The sequence below is a fragment of the Tupaia chinensis genome, unplaced genomic scaffold, assembly GCF_000334495.1.
Source record: "Tupaia chinensis unplaced genomic scaffold, TupChi_1.0 Scaffold145685_1, whole genome shotgun sequence".
Lineage (NCBI taxonomy): Eukaryota > Metazoa > Chordata > Mammalia > Scandentia > Tupaiidae > Tupaia > Tupaia belangeri.
Genome location: NW_006205542.1, coordinates 216,652 through 232,198, shown reverse-complemented (window position 1 = coordinate 232,198; position 15,547 = coordinate 216,652). Strand labels below are relative to the sequence as shown.

Here is a 15,547-nt window from a genome sequence, read left to right as displayed (position 1 = left end):
CGGAATCGTGAAAGTGTAACCAATAGCCAAAGATGTGGGTATGAAAGGGACAAGGCATCTTTCAATTCATGTACTTTGATGTCTTTAGGTGGGTTTTGTTGAGTAGCTGTATGTAGTCTAGGATAGTTTTTAGCATCTAGTACAGCCTTGTTCTTTTTTTCCTGAGGATCTATAAATTAATCGCCATTTACCAGAGCAGAGTGGGGTTGGGTTGGAGAAAAATATAGAGGAGAGTGAGTTACAATAACAAAAAAATTGCAGCTAAAATTTTAGAGCACCAGGTAATAGTTTAAGCTAGTCTAATCCTTATAGAATACCTATAGGGTGGATACTTTCATTATTCATTTTTATAGATAAGAAGGCTGAGGAAGAAGGAATAATTACCTCTCCATGTTCTCTCAGCTAGAAAACGTGGAACTGACATTTGAGCCTAAGCAGTCTGGCTCCAGAGCCTGCATTCTTAATCTGGGGTTTGACTGTGCTTAGTCATAAAGCTCAAATTGACGGTGGTTAGCGAGGATGGAGTGGATGGCTCACCTGTCAGGGCAGAGTTAATTCTAATTCTTCATTCAGTGTCTTTCTTCTTCAATGGGCTTTCATGAACAATCAGAATGCTTTGTATTTGCACATTGATTCTGAGAGCAGTCCTAAAATGGAATCAATTATAATGCTTCAATTTATACATATGGAAAATAACCAAGAATGGAATATTTGCATAAACCTAGTTATCTTCTCGAAGGTTAGAAATCAAATTCCTTCGTTTAGGTGTCAAATTTCAGGATTATACTGCCACCTAGTGTAGAGAAAAAGGTTTTCCCAGCATGGGAAAGCTAGTGAATGAATATAAAATTTCATAAATAAAATATACATAAATATTGCATAGTCAAGGTTTTTTTCATAAAATTCAAAGAGAGATTTTAAGGATCTCTATATATTTTATTGATAAAGGTTTACATGCAATTCAAGAGCACACTTTTATTATTTTATTATCATCAGTAGTTAATAAATGATAATAGAGAAGAGAAAGCTTAGATTTCTGTGCTTCATTCTGCCCAATTTTCTTAACTTAAATTTTCTTTTCAGTTATTAGTACAAAGTTATAACACATTCTAAAGTTCTCGGTAGGTCCTATGTGTTCAACTAATAATTATTTAAACAATTTATTCAGTCTTTACTTACACATTTACGGTCTGCAGGTCGCATACCAGTTGTAACAAAGTAGCTTAATGGAGATGAAACCATGACGATTGAGCAGCAATTAGCAGACCAGTAGCACTAGTATTTTTTGGGAATGAAACGTGCAAATTCTTGGCCCCACCTTAAAACTCCTAAATCAGAAACTCTGGGAGTGGAGCCCAGTAATCTGTTTTTAATATGCCATTCAAGTGAATCTGATGTAGCGTTGGGATTCACTGTTAAAAAGGTTTTATAGTGTGTGGGGCAAAGTACTGATGGGCCAGTCTGTGTGGTTTATTGGCGGCAACAAAAGAGGCTTAGGACATGAATCAGCTGCTATAATTTTGAAGACCCACAAAGCAACAAGCATGTGAGTTTTGGAGGGGAATTAAATTCTCTCTTCCTTGGGGAAATAGAAATGCTCATATTTTAGAGGGAGCAAAAATAATATGCTGAAAAGCCGGGGGTGGAGGAGGTTTACGTTAAATAACAGGTTTTTGTATTAATGGTCCATAGCGAGAACACATTTGTGAGTGATTTCAGAGAGAAAGGGCTGTCACCGTGGGGCTCTATTTGCTTGCTGTAGATGATTAGGCTACAATTACAAGGATAGAACCAAAATAAGCAGATTAAAAATAGAGCTTTGATTATAGTGAGATTTCTTTACAGTAAAACTGAGCCCAATGCAAAACTGTAGGAGTCCTAGTTTTAGCAACTCTGCTGATTGTTAATCAGCCTCTCCGCCAGAGATTTCTATGATAAATTTCAGGCTCTAGCTGTGGCTAATTTGCAGCATCCTCATACAAATGAAATGTGCCACTAGGCATCTGGGTTTTTTATTTTTAAAGTAAAGATAGAGTAAGGCTTAAAACTAGGTAACTCAAGGAAGCTAGTTTTTAAATGGCTCTTTATTTTAATCTATAAAGTAAATATAGAGGTTGTGGCATCTTTAATTAATGTTATCAGTGTAAGGCTACTCACTTCAAAAGAGTATATATATATATATTTTTTTTTTGAGAGGTTTTCTCTATAGGGCGCGTGCGCTCGCCAGACAGACAGAGAGAGACATAGAGACAGAAAGTGAGAAATCACCCCTCAGGGGGGATGGTCATGCCGCAATCCTTTCTCCTCCTTTCTCCTCTCGGGATCTTGGGCACGCACACACACGCGCCCGGCGTGAGTTCTAAGCCACCAGGTCTGGGACGCGAACCGCGGTTGACTACGTGGGAATCCAGTGACATAGCCATTACGCTAACTGCTGGTTCACTTCAAAAGAATATTTTCAAAAATGTCAAAGAAGACCTCAGAAAGTTCATGGAAAATTAAAGTCTGAGTTTGTTTTGGTGCAAAAATCTTTGAAATTCATGTATAGTTTTTTTTATAATGTACATTTTTATACACTCTTTGAAGACACCCCTCCTCCAAATACTTGTGTTAAAACTAATACTCTTCTGTGAGTTTTATGGAGTATCCAAACTATTGTACCCTATACCAGGAAACACAAGGAAGGTTTTTGGCATTTTACTGCATTTTGATCCAATGTTTTCAGACCATGGTCCACAACCCATTTAGCTGGTCCTGAAATGGACTTATTGATTCAGATCACTGTCACTGAAAAACGACATAGAGGAAAGCAGAATATAGTATACATGGCATATGCGTGGGTGAGTACTACTTTCTGCACTTGTCTTTCAGTTGCATGTGTGTATACATATTGATCAAATTCATTCAACCTATCCTTCTAGTAATTCCAGAACAGTCTTTCTAAAGATATATAAAAAATATCATTCTCAGTCTTGGACTTCTCCAAGTTCTTATAATAGCTAGAATATAGTCAAAATTCTTTCCTTTTTAAATTCTAGATGAGTTCTTTCCAAATTATTTATCATTATTATGATTTTTAATTTGCTACAGGGCATGCACACTCACCAAAGAGAGCTGGAGAAGAGAGAGAGAAAAAGTGAGAAAGGAAACTGCCAGGCCCGGGACTCGAAACGCAATTGGCCACGTGAGAGTCCAGTGCCATAACCACCATACCACCTGTTGGCCCCAGTCTGAACTCCTTCAATGCCAGTTAAGATCCTTACCCAGCCCCTCCTCTATGGTCCACCTATTGTCATTTCATGACATCGCTTCTACTCTGTTGCTTAAACTCAAACCCAGGTAGTTCTCTTTGTTCCCCTTTCCCTCCCCACTCCTTTCCCAATCTACCCTTTCTGTCTTACCTCTTTATTCTCATCTAGTCTGCGTTAAAGTTGACCACGTTGAGCACCATTTCCTAGCCCTTCAGCCTAACCAGCTTCTAAACCTACCACAGTCATTCTTTACCACCCATTGCCCAGTTCCAATCGTAAGGATCTTGTTTGTTTTTGTAAATGTGTTTAATATCTCCCCTCTGGTGTGTAAATTCAAAGGGGGAAGGGACCTGGGTTTTCTCTGCTGTCTCTGCTGCTGAGATCAGTTCAAGGTTCATGGTAGAAAAAGCATCAATAGATATTTATGAAATAAAAATTAAAGTCTGAGTTTATTTTGGTGCAAAAATCTTTGAAATCCATGCATGGATTTTTCTGCCTAGAATGTACTATAACCTGCTTGTTCCCTTCGTAGGCTTCTATTCATTCTTTAAGATTTCAGCTCCTTCATGTGAAATTTTCTGATGTCTGTGGACTGGGATCCTACTTGTTTTCAGGGACACTACAGCCTTTTTATTCACCGTCTTGCAGTCATTTTTACACTGGCCCTCCCCTCTGGACTGTGAGCTTCCCCTGGGCAAGACTGTTTATTTGTATTTCTTGTCTCTTCAATTCCTAGCACATACTTGGCACGCGCAGTTATTCAATAGGTATTTGCCGAATGATGGAATTAACAAATGAAAATAGGTGATCAAGAAAGACTATTATTTGTGGTGATGTTCCTTAATTTAACACGTAAATAAGATTCTTGATTTATAGAATGAGAAAAAGTGTGTGTGTGTGTGTGTGTGTGTGTGTGTGTGTGTGTGCGCGTGTGCTGGGGGGTAGAGAGTAAATGGTGTAAAATATAATAATTTTGTATGACATCCTTCTATTTATTAAATGGATCATTTTAAATATTAAGCTGTCATAGTGTATTTACAACCTGATATGACTGAGCAGATTTCATTTCCTCATGGTTTTTCAGTGCCCTGAGCAGAGTAGGAGGGCAGTGTGCATTTGGAAAAGCTTATGTACCTGCGCCTGCAGGGTGCAACCTGACCCATGCCAGAACAATGTGAGGGCTATGGGGACTTTCAGGTCAAGTTAGAGAATGTGATGAATAGAAAATGTAGGTAGGAGGAGAGAATTGTTTCCTTAGTGATTGTATACATTTTTATGGGACTAGCAGTTAGCATAATGGCTATGTTGTTGGACTCCCGTGTAGTCGACCATGATTCCTTTCCCGGACCCAGCAGCTTAAACTCACGCCAGGCACATGTGCATGCAGACCCAAGATCCCAAGAGGAGAATGGAGGAGAAGGGATTGCGGTGTGGCCATCCCCCCTGGGGGGGTGATTTCTTGCTTTCTGTCTCTCTCTGCCTTTTTGGTGAGTGCATGTGCCCTATAGCAAAAACCTCTCCAAAAGTTTTTTTTTAAAGATTGTATACATTTTGTTTTTTCCAGATTTATATTCTTCCTTAATAAATTTATTGATTGCTTTTTCCTATTCTTTTATTTCTTTTTAAAGGCTCTCTCATCCACTTTTAGATACTAGTTGTAGAGGACTTTTAAAGTGGAAGGAGGAGGGGAAGAAATAGAAGTGAAATCTCTCAAACACTTGGTTGTATAGGAAAACCTGGCTATATTCTATCTTTTTATTTAACTTTATTTTATTCATTCATTATTATTTTTTATTAGTTTGCTATAGAGCATGTGTACTTATGAGAGAGAAAGATAAGGAGAGAGAGAGGGAGAGAGAAGGAAAGTGAGAAAGCAAGCCACCAGGTCTGGGACTCAAAGGTCGGTCATGTGGGAGTCCAGTGCCATAAGCACCATATCACCTGCTAGTCTCTCTTTTATCTTACCAGAGAGGATAATATGAGAAGATCTATATTGCAAACAAAGCACTTTGATGGACAGTTCCTTTGGAAAGTGCCTTTTTCCTTGTGGATAGGGCTGGTTTACCTCGTGTGATTTCAGGAGGTCGTAAGGTCCTCAGCTACATGATTTCTCCTCTGAAGTTAATAGACTGCTCCCCTCACATAAACCATGACTAACTTAAATAAGCTCGGCTCTGGCCGTTTGTAGTTCTGTCATTAAGCCAGCAGAACTCTCTAGGGAATGGGAATTTTGATAAATAGAACAATAGAGGCTGTGGAAAGTCCAAACCGCATGAAGAAATGGATGTCCTTTGCTCAGGAAGAGACAGGACTCCAACAGGTGGGCTGTAAGTAGAAAAAGAAAAGGGATGTTACAGTTGGCCTAATTCACATGTATCAGAGTGATCTCCCCAACAATCTACGGGAGGCAGAAGAAAGGACTTTTTTAAAAAGAAAAAATAAGCAATGCTGTTTTGTAATGAAATAAAATGAAATCAATTAAAAACTAAGTAAAGACATTTCAAGGAATGAAAACCATCTCAAAACTACTTTGGACTCAATACCGTGACTTACTGAGATCATTGGGTCTTCTAATTCTGACAGTCCCTGTTTTCAGACTAGACATCCATGTCCCCCAAGAAAAGGCCACAATTGGCCACCCTGAGTGTGTGATGGGGCTGTAGGGCCTTTATTGGAGGTGCTCAAATTCTGGAGAGAGGGCACAGGCGTGTTTGACAGTGGGCATGTTTTGTAATTCCCCTTCAGGGCTGACTCCATGGTGCAACGGTGATGCGCTGCTGTGGGGGCCAGATCTTGAATGGCAACCATGGTTCGTGTCTGTGCCAGATCAGCCGGAGACATGTCGGGCATGTGCCGAAGTGTGCAGAATCCCACAAGCCGAGGGACTGCAGAGGGTAGAGTTCAGTGTGACCAGATCTTGTGTAGGGGCAACTCTCTCTCTCTTTCTGTCTCTCTTTTGTATGTTCACACACTCTGACAGGAATAAAGGGAAAAAAAAAACACCACTGTCTCTCTCATACCTGGACATCACCTGTATAGGCAGGTCTGTGATCTGTGGAACTCACTCTTGCCTTGTTTCTGGAGGGTAAAGCATTTCTTACTGCCAAAGACATTCTGCTCAATTCTGGTAGTCTTAGACGTTAAGAAAAAAGAAGCTGAGGGCTTGATATGACATTTCATCCAGATTTCCACCCACTAAGTAGAGAGTGCTAACATGTACTGAGTGACAGCCATGAAATTTTGGTCACGCTACTTAAGTTTCTGTGCTTCAGTTTTCTCTTCTGGAGAATGAGGATAATTTTAGTTTTACCGTATGGTGTTGTGTGAATTTAGTCATTAGGCTTCACGCATTTTTGACAGAAGGAGGCATGCAATGAAGTGTTGGATACAATGGGCATAACAGATAATGACTTTTTTTTTTTTTTGAGAGGTTTTCGCTATAGGGCGCATGCGCTCTCCAGACAGACAGAGAGAGACATAGAGACAGAAAGCGAGAAATCACCCCCCAGGGGGGATGGTCATGCCGCAATCCCTTCTCCTCCATTCTCCTCTCAGGATCTTGGGCACGAATGCACATGCACCCAGCCTGAGCTCTAAGCCACTAGGTCCGGGATGCGAACCGCGGTCGACTAGGTGGGAATCCAGTGACATAGTCATTATGCTAACTGCTGGTTCCCCAGATAATGACTTTTTGACATTAGATTCTCTCTTTGCTATCTTATTTAATTCTTGAAACAATTGTTTTATGGAGGTATTTGCAACCCATTTTACAGGTAAAGGAACTGAGTTACAGAGAGGTTAATCAACTTGTCCAAGGACATACAAACTTTAGGACAAATGAGGATTCAGACCTAGGTTGGGCAGGCACCAAAGCTCCCGCCCTCTGCTTTCCAGCAGGCACCTCTTTACTGCAACCTCAACCCTCTAAAAGCACCCACTGTATTCCTATAGCAGCTCTAAAAGCTTCTACTGTATTCCCATTGCAGCCTGTAATGGATCTTTCTGCTGAGTTTCTCCACATCCTGATTTTACGTTTTTTTTTTTTTTTCCCCAGCAAACTTTCCCTGGTTAATCCCTCCATCAGTGTAACCTTGTTAGCTTTGAGGACACACCCCTGGCTAGGTCTGGGCTTATAGGGCCACATCTCCCCACCCCTTTGCCCAGCATTGGTTTAAAGTGTTACCAGATGCCTCCGGTTCACTCCTTCTGCTTTTAGCCCTAATAGGGGCAGGAAGGATCAAGACTGTGCCCAGAACACACGATCCAAGGGTGACAGTAAAGGGGTCTTGGAGGGGCAGGGACTCCCCTCCAGCCCCTTCTACATAGGGACTGTTGGCAACCAACAAAACTCAACTGGGAAAATGAAGAACTGCTGGTAAGACCGTGGCACTGGAAAGTGTGGTGGGGGGACTGGATTGGGGACCCTCAGAACCAAGAGTCTCTGTTTTTTTCAGTGGTGAGGGATAAGAGGAGTCAAGGGGAGAGGTGAGAGACAGAGAGGGAGAGAGATACAGAGACAAAGACAGATGAGAAAGAAAGACAAGAGTGCAAATGTGAGAGACAAAGGATAGGCAGAAACAGAGACAGAGGAGAGATAGCCACAGAAATAAAGAGGCAGAAAATCAAGGGCCAGAGGGCTCAGGGATAAGGACATAGGTACAGTAACGGCAAGGTAGTAGCTATGGAGAAAGGGAGATGACAAAATAATAGGCACAGTGGAAGCCAGACATGCGAGAATTCATTAAATCTCTTAGTATGGTTTTAAAATCAAAATGAAAAACAAACACAAATCTGTATTGGGATCTGATCACCTACATGAATTAGGTTTGCTATAAATAGTTCCCATTTGGAAAGACTCTTGCTTAAGTCACTTTTTTTTTTTTCTCTCTTTACAGGAAAATTCCAGTTTTCTTCTTTGCATGCAGTTTCCTGGTACCCTGGGCATCTGCAACTGTCAAGCGTCGCCCAAGTAAGGGCTATAGTTTCTAGATTTTGAAATATCACTTTGTAATGATCACATGGGGCTGTGGTTGACTGAAGACTGGGTGTGGCACCACCCTCACTTTTCAATCCTGCTTTGGCCAAGGGGATACTCTACTTGTTAGTTTTCTGGGGTCAAAGATAGATATGGAAAAGAAGGTTCTGGCTATAAGTACAGTTGGCAGGAAGCTTAATCTGTGTGCTCCACTGCCTTGTGCAATGCCTGGTTTAGGAGGTGACTGTAAATGTGGGACAGAAGCGTGGATGCAGGGATAGATGACTGGAAAGATGGATGGGTAGGTAGGAGGGCCAAAGTGCTCTGAAGTCAAAAGAGGTAGAAAGAATATTTTTGGTGTACTGTAATGGCTAGGCCAAAGCTTTGTAACAGGAAAATGCCTTTTCTGAAATTTAGAGCGCCGAAGTTCTCTGTGACCAGGGGAGTTTCAGCAAGGAATTTGGGTTAGACAGGGACAAGAAGCCTTCAGTGCTGATGAAAAACTCTCTTTACAACCTTCCCACTTGTACAAGGAGCGCCAAATTGCATCTTAGGAGTTTCCATCAAATCAAGGGTTTAATCCTTCTCATGATTATTTTCCTCTTTTTGTTATTCTTCCCAATGTTAAGATGCTAGCAATAATATAGTTGGGAACCTTATTTAATCTTTTAGAATGAATTTATGAAATTAAGTACATCCTCTGTGTTTTATTCAGAATTAGCGAATCCTGACAAAGATTCCTAAGAACTTCCCTCTTGAGATAATCTTTTAGAATGAATTTATGAAATTAAGTACATCCTCTGTGTTTTATTCAGAATTAGCGAATCCTGAGATTCTCCCAGCCCCCTCTTCTGTTTGACAAAGATTCCTAAGAACTTCACTCTTGAGAAACTCCATTGACTTTGTCCAAGGCTGGCTCTAGATTTTCAATGAAATTCTAAAACTTGTGATGTGTAAGGAATATTTTCTCGCCCAAGCCACCAGAACATTTCCAAACAGACTTCTGACTCCATGCCATTCAGGACATCATGCAGCTCTGTTTCCAAGAGGAACAAATTCTTAACCTCCTCAAATGAACATTTTCCCAGTACCAATGATTATTTTTTAATTGCCAAGGATGCATGCACTTGCCAGACAGATGAAGAGAGTGAGAAAGTACCACCCCAATGGGATGGGATCAAGTCACAATCCCTTTTCAGCCATTTCTCCATCTCGTTGGGTTTCCGAGCATGTTTTTCAAACTGCAGGGACTTGAATTTGAACCACAATCAGCCATGTGGGATCTGGCTCCCTTAACCACTAGACTAGGGTCTGGTTCTCTCAACAAAAATTATTAAAGCAACTTGGCCTTTTGTATCCCTGCCAGAATAAGTTGAAGGCAAATTAATTATAATCATGGAGTCATGGAATTAAAGTCAAACACACTACTTGTCAGTAAACTGGTGTATTTTACTTTAAATAGTTGTTCAGTTATTATTATTGGTATGCTCTTTAATCCCTGTGGTAGGAGAAGTAAGATGCCATGCTATCTCTTTTGTAGGATTCCCTGTCAATTCAAATGGTAATGGTGGAAATGAACTCTGTCCAAAGATCAGGATCGGCCAAGATGACTTACCAGGCAAGTAGTAATGTATCATCAACAGTGCATACTTTCTGTGAAACTGGTGTGTGCTTCTGTTTGAGAAAGTCGTGGAAAGGAATGAAAATCAATCTCATTTTGGGTTTTCCATTTCGTCTTCCCTTCCTGTAGGGTTTGACCTGATTTCCCAGTTCCAGGTAGATAAAGCAGCATCTAGAAGAGCTATCCAGCGAGTAGTGGGATCAACTGCATTACAGGTGGCTTATAAGTTGGGAAGTGATGTGGACTTCAGGATTCCAACCAGGTAATCTATTCAAAGTATTCTACCTAATTATCTGTCACAAATCCATTTTTGAAAATAGATAGCTTTGTAATGTTAGAGAGTTTTCTCATGGTCCGTGTTCGGAGATCATGATTTGATCTGAAGATGAAGGAATTTATTTATCTACCTCTCTGCAGTGCCTGAATACTGCTCTTCATGCTTTCAGTATGTGATTTACTTTCCATTCCAGGAAAAAAAGAGTAGCACTGAGACTATGATACATTGATTCAGAACATGTTCTTATTACTTTGCTTTCTGTTTTTCTATAATTTGACTGAAAGAAACCTCTGTGTGAAAAGTGCCAGAGGTTAAGCATAAATTTAACCGGGAGCTACACAGTGGTTAGAAGGCTCACAATGGTGCTGTTCAAGTGTACTGGTCCTGAAATATTTAGAACCACACATCCAGTACCTGGCTCGTGACATATACCACACACAAGCAAAACAAAATTAGTATAATAGAAAAGTGGTAGTAATAATTTTTTAAAAATCCTCTGCTTTATTGATCTTTTTCTTTGGAACTAATTTCATTTTTCAGATTATTTATAACTGAGGTGCTTTACTGTATGTACAAATGTTGAATCATGTCATTGTTATGAATGAGCTGTAGGGACTTCGTTTTTAATGTCACCTATGTACTTTTTTGTGATTACTAGGATCATTATATGTTTCACTGTACTGAAAAACAAAACAAAACAAAAGCTAAGACTTCTTTGGTATAGGTGACAAGAAAATTAAGGCTTTTGGGACAGCAGGTGGTGTGATGGTTGGGGTGCTGGACTCCCACATGGCTGACTGTGGTTTGAATCCTGGACCAGACAGCTTGCTATCTTACTTTCTTTGTCTCTCTCTCATACATGCCCTATAGCAAATTAAAAAAGAAAAGAAAAGAAAATGAAATGAAACAAGTAATTCTTTAAAAAAAGAAAATTAAAGCTTTGATAAAAATTAAAGTGTAAAGGCACATAATAATGAATTTGAAGAAGATAATATTATATAAACTCAAACTATTTACAACAATTAAAATTTGGGAGCTGGCCTGTAAAGCAGTGGTTAAGTGCTCATTGCCCACTGCTGTTTGAATCTCAGCTCTGGTGGTTTTTTTTTTTTTTTTTTTAGAAACATAATTAATTAATTATTTATTTATGAGAGGTTTTCGCTATAGGGCGCGTGTGCTAGCCAGACAGACAGAGAGAGACATAGAGACAGAAAGCGAGAAATCACCCCCTATGGGGGATGGTCACGCCACAATCCCTTCTCCTCCATTCTCCTCTCGGGATCTCGGGCACTCACGCACATGTGCCCGGCGTGAGTTTTAAGCCACCGGGTCCGGGACGCGAACCGCGGTCGACTACGTGGGCGTCCAACGACATAGCCATTAGGCTAACTGCTGGTTCCCTCAGCTCTGGTGGTTTAAAAAACACACCAGGCTGGGGCTGGCAGGTGGCATGATGGTTGAGGTGCTGGGCTCCCACATCGCCGACCATGGTTCGGGTCCTGAACCTGGTACTTGCTTTCTTACTCTCCCTTTCTCTCTGTCTGTCTCTCTCTGGTCAAAGTTAAAGAATAACTGTAATAAATAAAAGTTAAACAAAAATAGCAAAAATAAAAAACCACCCACCAGGCATGTGTGTTTGCATGCCCAAAATTCTGATGGGAAGGAGAGGCAGAGGAAAAAGGATTGCAGCATGACCACACCCGATGGAGGGGTACTTTCTTTTTCTCTCTGGCAAGTACACCTGCCTCTGACAATTAAAAAAATAAAATTTTTGGTCAAATTAGAAGAACCCGATATAATATAGTGCCGGATAGCAGGTAGAAATTTATATTTGGAACATACTGTATTTTATAATACAGCAATACAGTGTGTTGGCACTTTTATACATTTACTATTTACTATTAATCTCATTCTCATCATAACCCTTTGGCATAAGAACAGTATTATCCTTATTTTATGGAGGAGGGAACTGAGATCAGAAGTTTAATTTACTAGTATAAGTTCAATACATTTGAATTTTAGACCAAAACCAGGTTGCTTCACTTCCTTCAGTTTCAAATGAGAAATAAGAGTAAGAACCATGTCATAGGGCGTTATGTGGAGTAAACGCGAACAAATGGAGAGTGCTCTAACAGAGCCTGATGCACAGGTATTAGCCAGGTGTCTATCAGTGGCAGGGAGCTCTAGAGCAGAAGAGTGTGGTACACCTAAGGAGAGTCTTTTCTCCCCAGCGGATCTTTTCTTTTTAAGTTGCCCTCCGTGTCCTATTCATTCAAAAGCTAGCTCGCTTACTGGGAGGGGTACAAACCAGGCAGCAGAGTTTCTGAGGTTGTGCTTCTAATCGCTATTCCATACTGACCCTGGCAAATCATTCATTCAATTCACCTTCAGAAAGATTAAAGGCATGACGACAGTTACGTTGACTTTTCTTTTTTTATTTGCTTGTATTTTCTTTTCATGTACAGAAATACTAGTTGTGTTCTTAAATGAACTTCTATTTTTGATTGCCAGAGGCATGTGCGTTTACTAGAGAGAGACAGTGAGACCAAGAGAGGGAGAAAGCACCCTCAGTGGGGAATGGTCATTCTGTAATCTCCTCTCTGCCTCTCCATCCTGTTGAGATTGTGGGCACGTTTTTCAGGTTACTGAAGTGGGATTCAAACTGTGGTTGACCATGTGGTATCTGGTTCCTTTAACCACTAGGCTATAGGGCCTGCTCATTAAGCAAACTTTTCAAATTTTGTGGACCAGCCCTGTAGTGCAGTAGTTTAGTGCTATGCAAGGAAAGCTGCATCCCACAGGCAGACTATAGTTTGAATCCCAGACCCAGTGGCTTGAAAAACATGTTGGGTACCTGTGTGTGTCTACCCCAAATCCTGATGGATGGAGAAATGGAGGAAAAACACTTGCAGCATGATCAATATCATGGGGGGGGCAGTTCTTTCTGTCTCTGATGAGTGTACACACCCACTGGCAATAAAATTTTTTTTTTATTTATTAATTTTTTTTGAGAGAGTTTGTTTGTTGTTCTGATTTACCAAAACTTAAAATAGTTTATCAATTTACCCAGGAAAATCCAGACAGAAAAAATATTTAACGTGTTCATTTCTTTTTTTTTTTTAAAAGAATTATTTATTTAATTTTATTTGTTCATTCAACCATTTTCATTTGACCAGAGAAAGACAGACACACAGAGAGAAGGAAAGTGAGAAAGCAAGCCACCAGATCCAAGACTTAAACCATGGTCAGCCATGTGGGAGTGTCTAGCGCCTTAAACACCATGCCACCTGCTGATCTGAACATGTCTTTTTCTTCACAAGATCTCAAATTGGTTTTAAAAAGCCATAATATTTTCTACCTTCTGTTCTTAAGAGCTCAAGTACAGAAGTAAACTTTGTGAAGCTGAGGTAACATTACAACTTTACCCCAGCATGATTGCGTAAGTGTTTAAGGTTGAGTGTGAACATTACTATGAAGTCCCAAGTCTCCTGATCATCCATTCCATTTGAATTTTAAACCAAAAGTAGCATATTATACATGTACCTGAGGGAAACATCTTCAGTGTGTCCATGGATGTGTGCGTGCATGTGTATGTGTGAGGAAGTGTAAGGGATGGATCTAAGTCTGAGAGAGACTGGCTGAATCACACTGGATAATGAATATTAGCAGTCTGTTTTTTCTTTCTTTAATAAAATAATCAAACACAATGCAAGAGCCTGTTGCTAATTTAAATTTTTCCTCTATAATTTGAGGTATTATATGGCAATTATTTCAGTTCAGCCATTGATCAACTCGAGGCCACATAATCCCTCTACCACCTGCTTATCTTTGAGGATATTTACTCTAAACAGTCACATGGGTTATAACCAATGTCTTATATTCATTCACTAGCTCCTTGACCCCTTGCCTCAATAAAGACTAGAAACGTGGGGCCAGTGGGTGGTATGGTGGTTAAGGCGTGACCTCCCACATGGGTGACCAGTTCGAGTCCTGGGTCTGGTGGCTTGAAAATCATGCCAGGCACATATGCATGCATGCCTGTAATCCCAAGAGGAGAATGGAATAAAAGGGATTGCAGTGTGGCCATCCTCCCAGGAGGTGGCGGGGGGTGGGGTGTGATTTCTTGCTTTCTCTCTCTTTCTGTTTGTCTCCAGCAAGTGCATGCGCCCTATGGCAAAAACCTAAAACAATAAATAAATAAATACTCTTATTTTATTGGTAAGGCTTATTAAGAGATGAAGAAGGGAGAAGGATGGAATATTAAAAAAAAAAAAAAAAAAAGAAAAAAAAAAAAAAGGAGGAGAAGAAAGAAAAAAAGAGGAGCCAGAGGGCTGAGCTATGTATGTTGAGTTCCAAAAAGTAGTAAAGTCTATTCTTGGGAGGTTACTTTGTTTCACTTCCTTCAGTTTCAAATGAGAAATAAGAGTAAGAACCATGTCATAGGGCGTTATGTGGAGTAAACGCGAATGGAGAGTGCTCTAACAGAGCCTGATGCACAGGTATTAGCTAGGTGTCTATCAGTGGCAGGGAGCTCTAGAGCAGAAGAGTGTGGTACACCTAAGGAGAGTCTTTTCTCCCCAGCGGATCTTTTCTTTTTAAGTTGCCCTCCGTGTCCTATTCATTCAAAAGCTAGCTCACAAAGAGGATAGCGATTGTCTCCCTCTCAGGCCATACGGGGAGTTGCCAGTCTTGGCTTAAAGAGAATTTCTATGTGAAAATACAGGTTCTGAGACAGTGAAAAGAACCTATTAAAAGAATCTTTGTGGGAACCAGCAGTTAGAGTAATGGCTATGTCGCTGGACTCCCACGAAGTCTACCTTCGCGTCCTGGACCCGGTGGCTTAGAACTCACGCTGGGCGCATGTGCGTGCGTGCCCAAGATCCCGAGAGGGGAATGGAGGAGAAGGTATTGCGGCGTGACCATCCCCTCTGGGGGGTGATTTCTCGCTTTCTGTCTCTATGTCTCTCTCTGTCTGTCTGGTGAGTGCAAAATAAATAAATAAATAAATAAATAAATAAATAAATAAATAAATAAATAAATAAATAAAAAAGAATCTTTGTGAGAGAAGTAAAAAGATTATGGTATAGGGAATTAATGTGATAGAATCAGAATTTATTCTTGTTAATTTTGAAATTGTTTTCAGAGACTATGAGACTCATAATTTTGGGTTGCTTTGTATTCTTTACTTTGGGCACAAGAGTTTCACATTCTCTTTTTTAAAAGAGAGATTGGTGTGGGACCAGCAGTTGGAGTGATGGTTATGTCTCTGGAATCCCATGTAGTCGACTGCGGTTCGAGTCCCAGACCTCGTGGCTTAAACTCACGTCAGGTGCATGTGCGTGTGTGCCCAAGATCCTGAGAGAAGAATGGAGGAGGAGAAGGGATTATGGTGTGGCTATCTCCCCCGGGGGGGGGGAGTGGTG

General features: G+C 40.5%; 1 protein-coding gene across 1 annotated transcript in view; it reads left to right on the top strand.

Moving 5' to 3' along the window:
* Positions 1-7,612: 7,612 nt before the first annotated feature.
* Positions 7,613-15,547, top strand: part of COL9A1 (collagen type IX alpha 1 chain) — a 102,335-nt gene continuing 94,400 nt past the window's right edge. Inside the window, exons 1-4 of the mRNA XM_006168292.3 lie at positions 7,613-7,626; positions 8,147-8,220; positions 9,767-9,844; positions 9,977-10,109. Coding sequence (XP_006168354.1) covers positions 7,613-7,626; positions 8,147-8,220; positions 9,767-9,844; positions 9,977-10,109 — 299 coding nt within the window. The remainder of the gene's footprint in view (positions 7,627-8,146; positions 8,221-9,766; positions 9,845-9,976; positions 10,110-15,547) is intronic.